This window comes from Coffea arabica, chromosome 5c (assembly GCF_036785885.1).
Source record: "Coffea arabica cultivar ET-39 chromosome 5c, Coffea Arabica ET-39 HiFi, whole genome shotgun sequence".
Lineage (NCBI taxonomy): Eukaryota > Viridiplantae > Streptophyta > Magnoliopsida > Gentianales > Rubiaceae > Coffea > Coffea arabica.
The window spans coordinates 36,199,408-36,216,547 of NC_092319.1; the positions used below are offsets into that span (position 1 = coordinate 36,199,408).

The following is a 17,140-nucleotide window of genomic DNA, read 5'->3' on the forward strand; positions in this document are numbered from 1 at the left end:
TTGTTTGTTATTCTTTCTGTTGGCCTGGCTATGATGCTGAGTGACGAATTTAGGGCTTTTGATGAATGCACAGTAGGATCTGCTAAAGCATTTGAAACGGATCAACGATTTCACCTGCAATCTCATTAGAATCTCTGTCAAGATATCTGCAGGTAAATTATTCAAAGCGCTGATGATCTCCATGTTGTGAACTCAGTTGCCTTTTATCTGGGTTGACAATCTCCATGTTGTGAATAAGTTGCCTACTAAGTTTTATCTTGGATGATGATCTCCACAACTATGCAGTTGTAGTTGTGGGATGGTTGGGAAGATAGGGAAGAAATGACAGGTGTGTGTCTGGAAATCGAGGTTCACTTCATCCCACCGAGTAATAAATGGTTTCCCATATTCAAGCATAAACTGGGAAAGATGGCTTCTTAATTAGTTGTAGACTATTTTAACCTACCTCCATTCTTGAGGTTTTGATCACTACATGAATGGTTATAGATTTCATATCTGGATTACAACACACTGTTTAAATAGAATTTCATTGCCTTTCTGTAATACTAATTAAGCAGAACTCGGTTTGAAAAAAGTTAATCAAGTCCCCATTTCTTGTTGGTTCTGTTGTGTTCATTTTTCGATTTTGCTATAAGCGGGGAATACCAGCAAATCACTATGAGCCCCATGGTGGTCCTTCAGGGAACAAAGATCCACACCATCATGAGCCTTATTTTTTTTTTTTTTTTTGAAATTTCCTACACAATGTCCATTTGAACATGTTGTCCTTTCATTTTTGCCTAAATATTCCTTGTCATTTCTGGATTTAAAGAACTATTATATTTCCTTCTTTTCCACATCCTGGACTCACAATACAAAAGTTCTCATAACAGTATCTTCTACACAAAGTCTCAGGCCTGAAGTTTTAGACCTCCCAGCTCAGACTAGCTTGGATGGGACATGCTTGCAAGTTGCAAACCATTAGTAGTTTAAAACCAAGCTACTACTTGAATTGTTTTCTTTGTTCCAGCAAGTCATGATCAAGATATAGCTATGTAAATGAATTCAAGAATTATTTGGTGGAGAAGCTGAAGGCAGCTGTTACAAAATTGGACGATAAGAGCATGTTGTTCTTATTTTCCCTACAGACATCCTAAGTTGAGCACTCAAAATATATATCGCATAGTTGAGCATCTCCTGTGTTGTTCTCATATTAGAAAATTTTAGTCCTACCTGTGAGTCTATTCACCATCAAGGGAAGAAAGAGGTCAACTCACATCTTTCCATGGGAATACATCATGAGTCGATTCTGAAGCCAACATCAGCCTCAAGGATGTATCCTACTATGCCAACTTCACCAAATTTTGATAGACATGCTATTAGAAATACATCTTTTGCTGGGAATTCCTCTGCAGGACCTTCTCCTGCATCATTCTTAAGATCTGATGTAAGATATAAATAGGCATTTTAGTGCACATCAAGTTAGTCTCCTGACTCTCCTCGCTATATGCAAAACTAAAGTTTAAATATCAAGAATATTGCATCACAGACAAATAACTAGCATGGTTAGTTCCAACAATGAGGGATGTAATTAATTTTTACCTGTAGTAGAATAAAACTGGCAACTAATCTCTTCAAGAAGAATTCCCCATTCTTTCCTCAATGCCTTTGCTGCTTCTTCAGCTTGAGGAACTTGTACAGTTGGCATTAACTCTTGTTGGACAACAGAGTGCAGTCTTGGGGCTGTATCTCAAACTTGCTACACAAACCTGTGTGATAACTGATAATCAAGTTGGTTCAGATATTTCATTGTCATAATAGGAACAAATACATCAGTTACAGCAGCAGATAAAATATGTGATCATTCACTGCAGTTGAATATAGCTAGAAAGATCTACTACCCATGTTAATTCCAACATGTTTTACAGCCAAGTTGACAGTTTGTCTTCCTGAAACAGTGACGTTATCTAACTGGAACTGCACTTCAATTCCAGCATTGCTTGAAAATAAAAAATTACAAAGAGGAAAAAAAAGGTTTTTTGATATGTTCACTATACTGAAACTAAGCCTTCTTGCTTCATCTTACTACAGAAACAAGTAATATTTGTGAGTAAAAGACCATGATGAGAATATTCTCAATCTTCTGCAGGACTGATTTTTACTTGTATGGTACAGAAAAAGTAAATTAACACCCCAGAGAGAGAGAGAGAGAGAGAGAGAGAAGTAAAGCAGAAAAAGATGCTTTTCTAGGAGTTGAGACTTGAGAGACATTAGAGAAGAGGCAAACATGCTTGCAAGACCATATAATAAGCTTGAATTTGTGTGGCTTACTGGAGTGGTGCAGAAACCTAGAGCACCTCTGCAGATAGTCCTTCTTATCTTCTCTGTTCAATTAAAAACTTGAGCCTCTAAGATTGTATACATCTGAGATTGAGTACTAGATTTATGCATATGTACCAGAACAGCTATATACATATTTAAATTTTCTTAAATCGTTGAAATTGCAAAGCACTTTCTTTTGACTACCTCTAGGCACATTATTTTGTCCAACTATATATACTTCAAGATAGTTCAAACGTGGCCATCAGGATACTGTGATGTTTTTATAGCAGCATGTCATAGCATTACAATATCCTTGTGGCCATGTTTGAGCCATCTTGACATTAAAACATTTTCAATACGATATGTCTAGACTCTAGATGTACAAGGTGCACCCTAAGGACCGTTGTTATATACTTGAATGTGCTGAGTTGAGAATAACTTCATGTGGATAACTTTCTGGTGAACATTTAGTGCATTGTAGTTTAATCATGCAAAGTATGGTTGTCATAAAGAATTGCATCCAGATGATTTTTGGTTATGGTAGTTAAAACATTCAAGCAGGCCATATGCCTAATTAAGTTTATCTACCTTAGCTAAAATATTCAAAACTAAAACAGAAAAGTCATACATGTTCGACTTTCATGAAGAACTCCGAGCTTTGGCTTCCAAAGTCCCTATAACAAATTCATATTTAGGTACGGGAGAAATCGTAGCCAACTAGACAAATTTGTTGCAAAAGTGTTTCAGTGATTGAAAATGCTGTAGCCAATATCGTTGCAAATGTGCTCCCAATAATTAGATGATCAAATGTCTGTAGAGCCTTGCTCCCAATATTTAGATAATCGTATGTAAACCTTGTCAAGGGAAGTTGACAATCAATTGGAGGTGAAGATGTAGCTCAACTGATTAAAGATTGCTTCTGTACAAAACAGTCCCGGCCTGACATGAAGAAGGGAACTGCTATCGAAGAAAAGCACTTTGTTCTGATGTTCACAAAAATGGTGCAATGAATATTCATCTCCTCTCACTAAGTAGAGGTTTCTCTCTCTCTAAGTAGAAGTGCTCTCTCTTGGGATAGGAGCTTCTTCACCTTTTTGGTGGGAAGGTTCTAATTTCAAACTTTTTCATAATCTCAGTCTCATACATCCAATTTCCCGCATTTCATCACACATGAGATCCCGAGATAGAGGATTCATTAGCTATGGCGGAAGCCATGCAATTGTCAGGAGTAATCACTGAGCGACGTTCTACATGGATAAAAGAAGCCCAAGCGACACAAGCTTCAGAACTTGAGTAAGCTTTTGCCAGGTTAATGCGGGCCATGGATCCAGTTCCCTTAGCTCTTTGTGTAGGTAACGGTGTTCATAGCAACCTTTACAATGTCTTTCATCTTGGTGGGTCTTTTTCAGTTTAATCCCTTCAGTTCTCCTTCTGGTTTATTTTGTACTCTGTTTTCCTTTGTGTACTCTGTTTGTTAAGCCCTTTTCCCTGAGTGTGGAGTTGAGATTTACCTTTTAGAAAGGACTGTTTGCCCATGGAGGGAGAATTAGCGGATCTTCTGCAGAAATTTTCTTTGGAAGGGAATGAGCTCTTAGGAGCGGTTCTGGAGGTTGAAGACCTTCAACATGGTGTGAGAGCCTGCGAAGATAGCATCATAGGTAGAATTATAGGAGAGAAAGTGTCTAACTTTACAGGAGTTAAAAGCTTCGTGGCTTCGGCTTGGGGGTATCCGAGAAACATGACAGTTATAGAATTGGGACCGAATGTGTTTCAGTTTAACATCCCTAATGCTGATGAGAAGGAGAAAATTGTTACTGGGGGCCCTTGGGTGATTGATAACCAAATTTTAGTGTTGAAAAGATGGTCAGAGGGAATAGAAGAGGACTATAGTGCTTTTATGGTAGCACCCCTTTGGGTGCAGCTCTGGAATGTGCCGATCCATTGGCTCTCGAAAGAGGTAGGAAAAAAGGTAGGATCAGTGTTTGAAGGTGTTAGTGAAGTGATAGTTCCTCAGTCAGGGGGGAAAGAAGGTAGACATTTAAAGATTCTAGCTCAGGTTGATTTGTCTAAACCTCTCTTAAGAGGTACAGTGGTCAAGATTGCTGGCGTCCTTAAGTGGGTAGGTTTTAAATACGAAAGGTGCCCTGATTTTTGTTATAGTTGTGGTTTCGTAAGCCATAGTGAAAGGACTTGCAAGGAGAGGCGTGTTTTAGGGGGAAGCTGCGTAGAGAACCAGTATGGTCCTTGGATGAGAGCTGGGACTTATAAGGCTTCACCACAGAATAAACCCAGTAGGCCTTCAGTGGTAAATGACAGAAGATATTGGTCCTACCGCAATGGCGATCTAGTTGAGCAGGAAAGTAGTAGGACTAAGTTGACTAAATGCCTGCTGGAAAAACTCTTGACCACTGAAAATGGAGGAGTGAGCTCCAGAGGGAATAGTAGTGTTAGAGTAGAGGATGGGATGGTGCAAGAGACGGTTGCACCTTTGTTCGAACAGGAATGTAAGATGGCCTCGCATAGTGGTCAGGAGAGTCAGCTAAGCTTAGGCAAGGAAAACCATGAGCTATCTCTAGTGCCGCAGGCTGCAGAAGCAGGAAAAAATCTTGTTGAGGTAGAGACTATGGAAGAGGATAGCGAGGCAGTGGTTAAGAGCCTGAATCAAAACCAAGAGGTGGGGTCAAATGAGGAGACAGAAGGCACTTTTGTGATTAATCAGGAGAGCCTATGTGTGGAAAGGGTGGGGGTAGAGGTAGTCCAGCAAGCTAAGAGGACTTTTAGAAGGTTGAAATCCCAAAACAGAACCAGGATTCCTCTGACAGAGCTTAACGGTAGAGGTGGTAATCACATTAAGGATGGAAAAAGGAAGTGCCTGGTAAGAGATGAAGAAATGGAGGAAGCTTCCAGTGAGTTAGTGCATTGGAAAAAATCTAAGCCTCTGGAGGAGCTGTATTCTACTGAACTGAGAGGAGAGGAGGAGGGGCCCTTCCTTAAAGGGGCCCCCATAGGAGTATGAGGGTTTTGGTGTGGAACTGTCAAGGAGTGGGGAGCCCCTTGACAGTTCCCCAGCTGAGGGAGGTTAACAACCTCTCCTCTCCAAGTTTGATTTTTTTAAGCGAAACTAAGAATAGGAAACCTGTCATTGATAGGATTGCTAGAAGGCTCAGGTTCGAGAATTCTGTAGTTGTGGAAGCTATGAATAGAGCTGGTGGTATGGCTATGTTCTGGTCTAGGGACACTAACATCTTAGAAGTGAACACTACTGCTTTCACGATAGAGGCTAAAATTGAGGACAGTGACAGTAACTGCATCTGGTGGTTTGTTGGCTTATATGCTAGCTGTGATCCGTTGATTAGGAGGGAACAATGGAGGGTGATCAGTAGAAGGAAAAGGCTGTGGGGAGACAGATTCCTTATAGCTGGGGACTTCAATGACATCTTATCGAATGAAGAAAAGTGGGGAGGTGTTGTAAGAGAGGAGAGAAGTTTTAGGAATTTCAAAGATTTCATTGATCAGAACAATCTTGTCGACATTGGCTATGATGGTCAACCTTGGACGTGGAGTAACCATTGGAATGATGAAGGAGAAATTAGGCAAAGGCTCGATAGAGGCCTTTGTAGTATGGGTTGGTTCCAAGTTTTTGAGCAGGCAAGGTGCCAGCACTTGACCACTTTGGCTTCTGATCACTCCATGCTGATGATAGACACCATACCTGCTACAGACAGGCATAAGAAAAGGTTTTACTTTGACAAGAGGTGGCTTCAAAAGGAAGGGGTGCATCAAGTGATTGAGAGGGCTTGGAATATAGAGGAGCAAGGCTCTAGGATGTTCAAAATTACAAAAAAGATCAGAAATTGCAGAATTGAACTCTTGAAATGGAGGAATTCTTTCCAAGCCAATTCAAGGAGCAAAATTCAAGATCTTAAGAAAGAACTGGAGGAAGCCAGAATTTCGGAGTCTGCTAACAGGTGGCAAAATCTGAATGACATTAAGGATAAGCTGAGCACTGCATATAAGGAGGAAGAGCATTTTTGGAGACAAAAGTCGAGAATTAGTTGGCTTAGGGAGGGGGATAAAAATACCAAGTTTTTTCACACCTATGTCAAGGGTAGAAGAGTGCACAATAGAATCAGAAACTTGCAGCGTAATGATAGTTCTTGGACTAGTAGTGAGGATGAGGTTGTGAAGGAAATTTCTGATTACTTTAAGGATCTTTTTAGCAGTGGTGGGAGAGGTGACATGTCTGATATTCTAGATGGTATTCCTAACTCCATTACTCAGGACATGAATAATAATCTGACCAAGGTAGTTGAGGAAAAAGAAATTCATGATGCTCTCTTTTCCATGAATTCCGAAAAATCTCCACGACAAGATGGGATGACTCCTCTATTTTTCCAGAAATTTTGGAGCATCATCAAAAAAGACATCATCCCAGCGATTCAAGCTTTCTTCACTTCAGGCTTCATGCTCAAATCCATCAACCATACAATCATATCTCTTATCCCCAAAATCCAGAATCCTATCAGTTTAAAGCATTTCAGGCCTATCAGTCTTTGTAGTGTGCTTTATAAAATCATTTCAAAAATCTTGGCTAATAGACTAAAGGTAGTCCTGCACAAATGCATTAGCAAGACTCAATCAGCCTTTATCCCAGGTAGACAAATCTTAGATAATGTAATGGTTGCTCATGAATACATGCATTACTTGAAAAACAAAAGACAAGGGAAAAATGGATATATGGCTGTTAAGCTTGACATGGCAAAAGCTTATGATAGGGTGGAGTAGCATTTCTTGCTGGCTATGATGAGCAAAATGGGCTTCTGTACTAAATGGATTGAATGGATAACAGGCTGCCTAACAACAGTCAATTATTCTTTCAATTGTAATGGAGAAGTGAAAGGTTTTGTCTCACCAGGGAGAGGTATTCGTCAAGGAGATCCATTGTCACCATACCTGTTCGTAATATGTTCTGAGGGATTCTCCAATCTGTTAAGGCAAGCTGAAGAAAGCAAGAGGATCACAGGCTTGAAAATCAGCAGGCAAGGTCCTCAACTTACCCATCTTTTCTTTGCTGATGATTCGCTTATCTTTTGCAAAGCAAATAAGGAAGAGGCAGCTGAAATAATGAAAGTCTTAAAAGTCTATGAAGCAGCCTCAGGACAGCTGATCAACTTTGACAAATCTGCAGTTTTCTTTAGTAAAAATCTGGAAGTTGTTCAAAAAGGAATGATCTGCCAAGCCTTGGGAGGGATGGTGGAAGCTAAGCAAGGTAAGTACTTGGGTTTTCCTATGGTGATTTCCAGAACAAAGAATCAGATTTTCGGTTTTATTAGAGAAAACATCAAGTGCAAGCTTCAGAATTGGAAAAATAAATTTTTGAGTTTAGCTGGAAAAGAGGTCATGCTGAAGGCAGTTGCAATGGCCATGCCTACGTACGTTATGTCTTGCTTTAAGCTGCCAAGATCACTCTACAAAGAAATTAGCACCATGATGTCCAATTTCTGGTGGGGTGGATCTGAGGGAAGGAACAACATGCACTGGATCTCTTGGAACAAAATGGTAGTACATAAGAACATAGGCGGCCTTGGGTTCAAGGATCTGGAAGCTTTCAACAAAGCACTCTTGGGTAAGCAGTTATGGAGAATATTAACCAGCCCAAATCTTCTGGTCAGCAAGGTCTTAAAATCCAAGTATTTCCCTCAGGAATCCATTCTACAATGCACCCTCCCTAAAAATGCATCATGGATTTGGCAAGGATTGCTGGGAGCAAGGAGCTTAATAGAGGAAGGCCTGATTAGGAGGATTGGAAATGGTAGGAACACGAAAATCTGGGACCACAAATGGTTACCAGAGACACCTACGGGGAAGCTTTCAACATGTAGAACAAGTAACTGTGAGTTAAAGATGGTTGATGAGCTAATCTGCCAGCAGAGATGGAACAGGAATGTTATCTTCAGATATTTCAACAAAGAAGACGCTGAGCAGATTCTCCGTATCCCTCTAAGCTTATCAGGGAGGGAAGAATAGCTTCTACTGGAAACCAAAAGCTGGAGGGGAATACACAGTCGACTCAGGATACAAACTGTTGATGGAAAAAAGCATGAGCAGAAGAAGGTGCAACCAGGAGGGAGCTGGAACAAGCATCTCAGAAGGAAGCCAGCAAATGGTTCAGATGTGGAATACTTTATGGAAGCTCAACATCAAGCATAAAATTAAGCACTTCATCTGGAAGTGCATTAAACGAGCAGTACCAGTCAGGGAGGCAGTGAGAAAGCGAACAGGAATAGGGGACCCTATCTGCTCAACCTGTGGTGAGGCTCCAGAAACCATAGAACATATGTTACTCAACTGTCCACATGCACTGGAAGTATGGAAATCAGCCCCCATTCAGTGGGATGGAGCAAATGATCAGAGGGGTGATTTTAAGAGATGGTGGATGAGAGTTACAGAAGCAAGAGCTAGACAGGAAGGTAAGGAGCATATTGGCCTGACAGCAAATATATTATGGCAGGTATGGAAAGATAGGAACAAGAGGGAATATGAGAACTCAATTAGATTAGCTCCACTGAGATTAGTAGAACGGGCGCACAAAGAATGGATGGAACAAGGGATTGAACATCAGCAGGGGGATAAAAAGAGTACAGAAGAAACAGTTCATACCAATGTTCTCCAAGGACAGAGCAATGGAAATGAAGGGGCCCTAATCATACAAGTGGCAACAGTAAAGAAACAAGGGCAAAACGCTTTTGGCATAGGAGTCACAGCAAAGAATGCGGCAAACACTAAAATTGCAGATTGGATGCTGACAGAGAGAAGTTTGGGGAGCAACATTTTAGACGCAGCTCTGGCAGTAAAATTGGTTCTATGCAAAGCTGTACAGCAGCAGTGGAGGGAGGTACGTCTCAATTTCTGCAACAAAGAACTATGGAAACAACTAACACAGCAACGGCCAACAGATAGTAAGATGGCTACATTGCTGGAGGATATTCTAAGCCTGAAGAGACTGTTTTGCATGTGCTCTTTTGGTTTGGAAAGTGAGGAAAATATGTGAGACAATAGACTACTGAGTGTGGATGCTTTAAGCATAATTGTGGATGAGGAAAGAAATTTCCTCAGTGTTTGTTGAACACTTTTTGTGCAGTTACTTCGAGCCGTTGCTCGTACATGTAATATGGTTTTTAGTTAATGATATTTCCTATCGTTTCGACAAAAAAAAAAAAAGACACTCTCATTAATGATGGAAGAACCTGTTGGCCACTGTTTCTTCTTTTGTTCAAGCAATTAATGACAAGCTTCGGACTGCTATAGTTGCAACAGACCCTAAGACAGGCGAAGTGTAAAAAGGCAAAATGAGAAGCATTTCCTTTACATCAGGATTTTGGGTTAAAACCAAGAGAAACGACTTGCATAAAGAGCTGATTTATCACATTCAAAGCTCTATCAGAACTTAAAAAAGAAGCGGTTTTTTTATTAGTCACCAGAAATTGAATGGTAATGCACTGATGAAATAAGGATTCATGAAAGTCTAAGCGTAAACTAGAATCCCGAATTTGGTTTAATTTACTCCAAGAAATTAAAGAACCAGTGGATCGAAAAAATTTCAAAACCTTTACCAACTAGGAATGCAGAGCAGGGACCAATCTGCAGAAACCAAATATAACTAAAATGACAAGATATGATAGTAGATTTCTTACAGAACAGTGGAACCATAGAAAAGCATGATATACAACTACAGCTGGTGCTAATCACTTTTTTGTTTTAATAGTCACTTTCGAATGTTTCATTGCAAAACAAACCATTGAACAGGTATATGCTGTGTAATGAAGAGATTAGTCCTGTGAACTACCAAGCCTAAGGACCAAAGAAATCGGATCATATCAAATTAAGAAAATTGCAAAATAATCTACTAAGTTTCCAGTAAACAATCCCCAATGTCATACTCTCTCCGTTCCATTGAAACTGTCATGCTTTTCATTTTGGTCTGTCCCAAAATGTTTATCACATGCCTAAAATGGCAAATGAATTTTTCTCCTTCTTCTAACTTTACCCTTCAAGTACTACCTTTAAATATGTGGGTCTAGCACAAGTTATCATAAGACCGGGATGCACTTTAAAGTGCGTGACTGGTGCTAATGGATGTTTGCTAGCACGTGCAGTGTAACATAGGCAAAGAGTTAGTGTAGCTTTAATAATATAGTGGGCCCAAATTGTTGACTTGTTTGCATAAATTATTTGAATAACTTCACCACACCACTTATAGGCAAAGTTTGGGCAGTTTGGCGGGGACAATTTAGGAAGTGTAGATGGATATCTCTTCTTTTTGCCCAGTGTTGAAAAATACTCCAATTCTCGAAAAGTTTGTCACTTTTCGGGACGGAGGGAGTAATAGACAATGGTTCCTTTCAGCATTGAGACTAATCAAACTCTCAGTATAAGTTACAACGCTTAGGTAAGTTGGAAACCCATGGTTAGTTGGTCGGCTCGTACATCTGATACTTCCGAAGCTCTTGGCCATTGCGGAGATCCCATGAAGATCAACTCTCCCATTCTTGATTTGTGTAAACAGCTCCTCATCATTGTTCCAAAAGGATAATTGGCAATTGATTTCTGGTAGATGTGCTGTGGAAAATTTCTTGGTCCAAGACTCCCTAACACCATATTCTTTCATCACCCAAACCTTGATTGAAGTATTATAATCATATGCTGGAGAAAAGAGTTTGGGATTCCCTGATATGCTCGAGATAAGGATAAGGGATTCTTCTAAGATAGTCACACTATTCTCGCCCCTACTACCAATGCTCAAATTGAGATACTCTATCTCTCGAAACACCTCATTGGTGATATTGAAACAAAGGATAGCATTCTGGATGACCCAATGTAACTATCCTTCAAATGAAACTGCAGCATATGGTTTCTCTTACAGACACTATCGGGGAACGGTATCTAACTCCCTCCAAGAACTGGTACCGAGATTGTAAACATCAGCTCTGACTACAAAAGCCTGATGTCCATATCTTTTATTAGGCGTCATTGTTACTAGCCTGATAACCTTGTAATCATTAGTGATAGGATCATTCTCGAATCCTGAATGCTCGGAGATCTTGTGACATCCATGTGGGATCCCTAAAGGGCAAGCGGGAAGCTTGATGAATTTGCGTAACACAGGATTACAAAAAATAAATATCATCATGACGATGCATGATGCAAAAGAAGCCATTAGCAGGGCCTGTTGCCCTGATGTAAGGTATGATTGAAAGTAGGAACCTCCAAATCTGGGGCTATGACGGCCAGCGATTCATTGTTAGAATGGAATGACAAGACGTTTTTCGTTAAAGTCTTCGATGAAGCGCCTGATGAGGAGGTATTGTTATTGTTTGTCATCCTCTCTGTTGGCATGGCTAAGACGCTGAGCGATGAATTCAAGGCTTTTGATGAATGCACACCAGGATTTGTTAACACCCCTGAATCGGATCAATGATTTCACCTGCCATCTCAGTAGAATTTCTGTCGTCAAATCTGTTGGTAAATCCATAACGCTAATGAAGTCCATGTTATGATTTCCTCAACTTTATCTGGGCTGCTGACCGCCATTTTGTAGCCTTTTATCTTGCTACGATAATTGCATAACAGAGTAGTGTTAGAATAGGTTTCGTATTTGGATTAGGAATCAGTGTTTATATACGATTTCACGGCCATTTCAGTTTTCACACTGACGTTGGCGTTGCATTTAAAGTAAGAAAAGAAGGCTTGTTGTTCATTCTATTGAAAATAACATAAAGACCCATAAACTAGATTCTCTAACGTTTTAAATGTCAAAATTACCACTAATGCTTATTAAATGATCAATTTGTCATAATTTTTTTGTGAGATTTACATGCAACTAAACTTTTGGCTACAAAGTTCTATGTCTATAAAATTATAAAAAAAAAAAAAGTTGTGTAGTTATACCTAAAGAATAAAGAACAAGTCGAAATGTAATAGATGAACTCCAAAACACAAAAGATTAATACTTTACACTCGAGAGGTAGTCAATAATTCATGCTCATACAACATATATAAAATTATCACCATTATAAATTTTATCCACTATTAGATTGATGTAAGAGTAGAGAAAGTTGAATAAATTGATAAAAGAAAACAGAGAAAGTTATTGACAAATGCTTAGACGGGCAATTTCACTTTATATAATAACTTCCTAGGTTTTTTTTATCTCCTTTCATTAACTAATTAAAAAAATAATAGAATGCTTGGAAAAAAAAAAATTTTGGTGTCAATATTAGCTGTCGAGAAAACCCAAAAATCTGCTTTGTCACTATTTTTTATTAAAAAAAATTTAGTTACCTCTCAGGTCCTTGTCCCGTTCTATTAAATCTTTCTGTCTTCATTCTAAATTATAAATCATTCCGTTTGGTGACCATTCCCACTGAAATTTTCGCCTGCCTTCATTCAGATGCAGGAAGAGTTGCCAAATTCTTTTCATACATACTAAAATTTCCTCCTCCTTTATGTCTATAAACAGAGCAAGAGACCTTGGCTTTTGCTTCCTTTACCATATACCAGGAACTCAGGAAGGCCCTTGCTTTGATAATTCCAAAAGACTACTACTCGATTTCTTCTACCTTCAACAGTGTCTCTAAAGTAGAAAGTTACTAATTAGCTGTGCATACATCCTAGAACTGAATTTAACAGCATACAAGCTTGGACTGACAGAAGAAAAAAGAAAAAAAAATAAAAAGTAGTGTCAAACCATTATTCCACAAAAGCAGATAGAGAAAGTAAAAGAGGAAATAAACTAGCAAAACCAGTCAATACAAGGGAATTGATTTTTTCCTTTAACCAACTAGTCATTTCAATAGCTAGGCATTATAAACTAGGGTAGGGCGAAGCACGTGTCATTTTGCATTGCCTCACTCGTACCAACAGTTACTGAATTTATCAGCCTCATAGGATTGCAACATTGCACAAGACAGAAAGCAGGTTGCGTAAACAGAGTAGCTAAATCACAAATCTATTTGATAGTACTTACAAATCCACAGCTAGAAGGCCAGACCATGGCAGAATCAACAAAATGAAATAGCAATACTCACGGCAGGCAGAGAACCCTTGTCAAGAATAACTCTGATCTCAGTTGCTCTTCACAGAAATTTAAGTCCCATTGCTTGCCCCTGTTCAACTTCTGATGGATGTCAAGCATACAGGCTTGCAAAATGTATTTTTGCTCGTACAAAGAAATTCCAGCTGGCATGTCGATGATGTTTTTGGGAGTGCTGATATCTTCCTAACTGCATCCGACCAGTTTGAGAATCCATTATTCTGTGAAAAAATTAAGTTTATCTTCTCCAGTACTTGTCCATACTGCAGAAGATAGCTTAGCAAATCAAGTTCAAACTGCATCCCTTTGAAATTGAAAATATCCACTGTCCTGAGGTACTGAGCCAAGCAGATGGGCTGATTCTGCGTTACAGGAAACTTGGGCCATTGGCGAATATCGTTGTCTGGAAATTCCTATGCAAGTGTAATCGAAAACTTTGATATCCAAACAAGAAAAACAACTCTAATATGCAACTTAAGGTGAAACTTTGCATCTCCCATCCTAACTCACCATATCAAGAGCCAAAGTTTTTAGATTGGGTGTACTGTGAAGTAGGATTGGTAGCAATTCCCAATGACAGTTATGGCGTGGCACTAGCTTCATATAGGTCAAATTTTGGAATTTGGGGATTGAACAGCCGGAATGAAGGAGACCCTTCATACAAGATATCAAAATATTAGACTCAGAATTAGTTTCGGAATTTCTAACAATATTTGAAAAAGCTGAAGAAATAGAAAAAGCATGAAAGCTTACCTCCAAGCAAACAGTTAGGAGAGTAAGAGACTTGGTGTTAGCCATTGCATTCAGGAACTTAGAGACATGACCCCCACATAAGCATGCATCATCTGTGTTTTGTAGAGTTACAGAGTAAGGAAACAAATAAGCTTTGACCAATGACTTCAGATTTTTCACCAATGGATCTCCATTTAAAAAATCAACATAGCACAGGTCCTCAAGATTTGGGGTATCAATGACAACTCGGAATGCACCGTAACAATTGAAAAATTCTAAGCTCTTCAGAGAAGGAGTTGAAATATCAAGAACTTGAATTCCATGCAATTGGCAACCACACATGTGCAGATGCTCAAGCTTAGGACAACCAGCAAGGATCTGTGGTATAGAACCATCATCCGTTAATTCTACTCCGAAAAGACGTAAGATCTTCAGATTTGGTAAATGAACTAACTTCGGCTTGATGATAATGGAGCTATCCAGGTTTAACCACTGAAGTGTTTTACAAGTGAAAAGTTCACTTGTTAAACATCTAGGATTGTCATATTTCATGAAAAGATTAAGCACCTGAACCTTATGCAAAAGCACAGCACATAACCATGCATTGATTACTGAACTTTCGAAAGTCGTTGTGCATTTGAGATGAAATTGAATTATGTCAGCATTTCGCAGCATAAGCACCCTATCTGCAAATCTTCTAAAACTGTCGCTTCTGATGTTGTCCTGAGATTCTTCTTCTTCTTGAGAATGTACAGTGTCATCTAGTTCTATCACAGGAACAGACATGTAAAGGTATTTCCATCTGGTAGATAAAATGGAGGTTGCAACGACATATTTCATTGGGAGAAATGAAAGGATGTGGCATAAGACAGCATCTGGTAAAGCACTTAGTCTGTCATACTTTTGTCTTCTCCAATCTTCAGAATTTTTGAAACTCATACCTTCCAAAAGCAGCAAAAACACCTAGCACCAAGCAATTCAGAAGACCAAAGGTAGAGATAGAACATTAGATATTTAACAACAATCTTTTAGCGTAGACCTAAATGAGCAAAAATTGAATGTAAAATCAATACACCCTTAAACCGAAAAGATATCAAGCATATTACACAAATCCTACACGTATGTGGGTAATATCCACCAGAACTACGATACCCTAAACTTCGAGGCAAACAACTCGAGAATCGATGAAGAATTAATTCATATCCCCATTCTAAGCAAACAACTCAACACTGAAAAAGCTGAAAAGAAAATGTAATAAGAAACAAACTTGAAACTTCAACATAGAAGGACAAGTTGTAGTTTTGTGCTTTTATGTGCCAGACTTTTACACAGTTTAGTCCATGTATTCCCATTTAAATACAATTTGGAATAATAATAATTTGACCTCTCCTGGTTTAGCCCTGCATGTTTCATTTCCAACACATTCGATCGCTTAACATTCGGAATCTATGAATGTAACTGAAGTTTGAATCCAGTGACTTGGAGAAAAAAGAAGGTAGAAATGAAAATTCTCCTGTTTGGCAGTTTGATTGAGGTAAACAACGAGATTGGAGAAAATAATTCAATTGAATTTCAGACATGGGGAGAAATGAAGGAAAGTGAAATGAAAGCTTATTAAACCTTTCTAGTCACCCATTTTGCCTAAATTAATTATACTCAATGAATAATACACGTGAAATGTAAAGTAGACTAATAGCAATACTCAACAAATTGGATATCATTCCGTTTCATTCCCAAACTCTCAAACAAAAGGCAAGAAACTTGCCAAGTTTAGAATCTTTCCTTTTTCTCTACTAACTCAAGTTTTCTGCTGATTTTCATCCCCTAATCCCCCAAAACTAGACCAAACTGTCAGCCAAGTAACTAAGAAAGCACATGAACATCGGGAAGGAATTATGGACCATAATCAAATTATTCTACTACGAGAAACAAAAACACATAGACTTCAATTAATTAAAATTCAACAACGAAACAGAACTCGAGACAGATCAAAACCCTGCAACGTAAAATTTCTAACCACTTTAAATTTCTTTTTTAGAAAACGAAGGAACTAGAACAAATTTCAAAACTGTAAGTGAATGAATTAACTAAACAAAAAATGAACAAATCCAAGAATCAGAGCGTAATTGAGCCACAATTAACCAACTATCGAAAAATAAGAGGAACCCACAAAAATCCAACTGCTTCCATACAAAATATGACATACAGAGACTTCAATCAAACCAGAAAACAGGAAAAATGTAGCAACAGAAGAGGATCATATCTTACCTTATGTTTTTACTGTATTTCAGGGAAAATGTGAAGTCCGTGTGACCTCCTAAATTCCTAAATTGCAAATGTAATGAATGAAAATCTCTCTAGTGCAAAAAAAAAAAAAAAAAAAAACTCTAATTTTAGACTGTTTTACTTACTAGCTATCTTTACAGCATTGAAATGACTAAAAAAACCCATAAATTAGTGTTTGAATAAAAGGGCAATTTGGCAATTTAAAATTTCAGAAACTATTCTGAGAGTCATTTCAAAATTAATACTGGGGAGCGAGTGATTGAATAGAAATAATTTGGGAAAATGATGTCGGAAAAATCTAGAACCAGCAGCTCGGTCAAAAACACGTGACTCGAGTTCAAATATACAAATCTAATAGCAAGAGTAGATAGCTCGTCGAGCCTTATCGAATTTTTTAAGTTTAATTTTTTAATATATTATTATTATAAAATTACCCTTGTGATCGTAAAAGTGATTGGATTTATAAAATATTTTAAGTTATATGAAATTTTTTTAAGAGTGATAATATCTTTTCACTCAAAAATTATCAAAAAATTTCAAATCTTTCTGACTCGAATTCAATACAGCTCGTTTTGACTTCATGCCATGTGAATCGAGTTCGAGTTCTATGAATAATGTATCAAACTTGAACTCGAGTAATAATGCTACTCGCTCGAATATTTTTCTTGTACGTCGAATCGAGTTCGGATCGAGTTCGGATATATCAATGCTCGAGCTCGAGTCTTGATT

At 38.4% G+C, this 17,140-nt stretch overlaps 3 protein-coding genes across 6 annotated transcripts; 1 reads left to right on the forward strand and 2 right to left on the reverse strand.

Annotated features, from left to right (window-relative positions):
- The first annotated feature begins 5,313 nt into the window (after window positions 1-5,313).
- Window positions 5,314-7,086, forward strand: LOC140007292 (uncharacterized). The gene has a single exon (XM_072050009.1). The coding sequence runs from the start codon at window positions 5,314-5,316 to the stop codon at window positions 7,084-7,086; it is 1,773 nt and encodes a 590-aa protein (XP_071906110.1).
- Window positions 7,087-10,591: 3,505 nt separating this feature from the next.
- LOC113689342 (uncharacterized) lies at window positions 10,592-11,518 on the reverse strand. Its single transcript, XM_072050010.1, has 2 exons — window positions 11,282-11,518; window positions 10,592-11,164 (listed from the first exon to the last, which is right to left on the reverse strand). Exons 1-2 carry the CDS (start codon window positions 11,516-11,518, stop codon window positions 10,592-10,594), a joined length of 810 nt encoding a protein of 269 aa, XP_071906111.1.
- Window positions 11,519-13,110: 1,592 nt separating this feature from the next.
- Window positions 13,111-16,728, reverse strand: LOC113689768 (F-box/LRR-repeat protein At4g14103). 4 transcript variants are annotated; one of them, XM_072050838.1, is made up of 5 exons: window positions 16,394-16,724; window positions 14,693-15,088; window positions 14,147-14,503; window positions 13,904-14,047; window positions 13,111-13,806 (listed from the first exon to the last, which is right to left on the reverse strand). In XM_072050838.1, exons 2-5 carry the CDS (start codon window positions 15,062-15,064, stop codon window positions 13,471-13,473), a joined length of 1,209 nt encoding a protein of 402 aa, XP_071906939.1. In that variant the 5' UTR covers window positions 15,065-15,088; window positions 16,394-16,724; the 3' UTR covers window positions 13,111-13,470. The 4 variants fall into 4 exon arrangements, with proteins under 4 accessions (XP_071906939.1, XP_027063338.1, XP_027063339.1 ...); XM_027207537.2 differs by having other exon boundaries at window positions 14,147-15,088; XM_027207538.2 differs by lacking the exon at window positions 16,394-16,724 and adding an exon at window positions 16,296-16,376 and having other exon boundaries at window positions 14,147-15,088.
- Window positions 16,729-17,140: the final 412 nt, after the last annotated feature.

What these genes read in the sequence shown, in the direction of transcription:
- LOC140007292 (XM_072050009.1), top strand. Translation starts at nt 5,314, where the DNA reads ATGAGGGTTTTGGTGTGGAACTGTCAAGGAGTGGGGAGCCCCTTGACA.
- LOC113689342 (XM_072050010.1), bottom strand. Translation starts at nt 11,518, where the DNA reads ATGGCTTCTTTTGCATCATGCATCGTCATGATGATATTTATTTTTTGT. An exon ending in CTTTTGTAGTCAGAGCTGAT is followed by an intron (nt 11,165 to 11,281) that starts GTTTACAATCTC and finishes TGGGTCATCCAG; the next exon opens with AATGCTATCCTTTGTTTCAA.
- LOC113689768 (XM_027207537.2), bottom strand. Translation starts at nt 15,064, where the DNA reads ATGAGTTTCAAAAATTCTGAAGATTGGAGAAGACAAAAGTATGACAGA. An exon ending in TCCTAACTGTTTGCTTGGAG is followed by an intron (nt 14,048 to 14,146) that starts GTAAGCTTTCAT and finishes TCTTGTATGAAG; the next exon opens with GGTCTCCTTCATTCCGGCTG. An exon ending in AAACTTTGGCTCTTGATATG is followed by an intron (nt 13,807 to 13,903) that starts GTGAGTTAGGAT and finishes ACACTTGCATAG; the next exon opens with GAATTTCCAGACAACGATAT.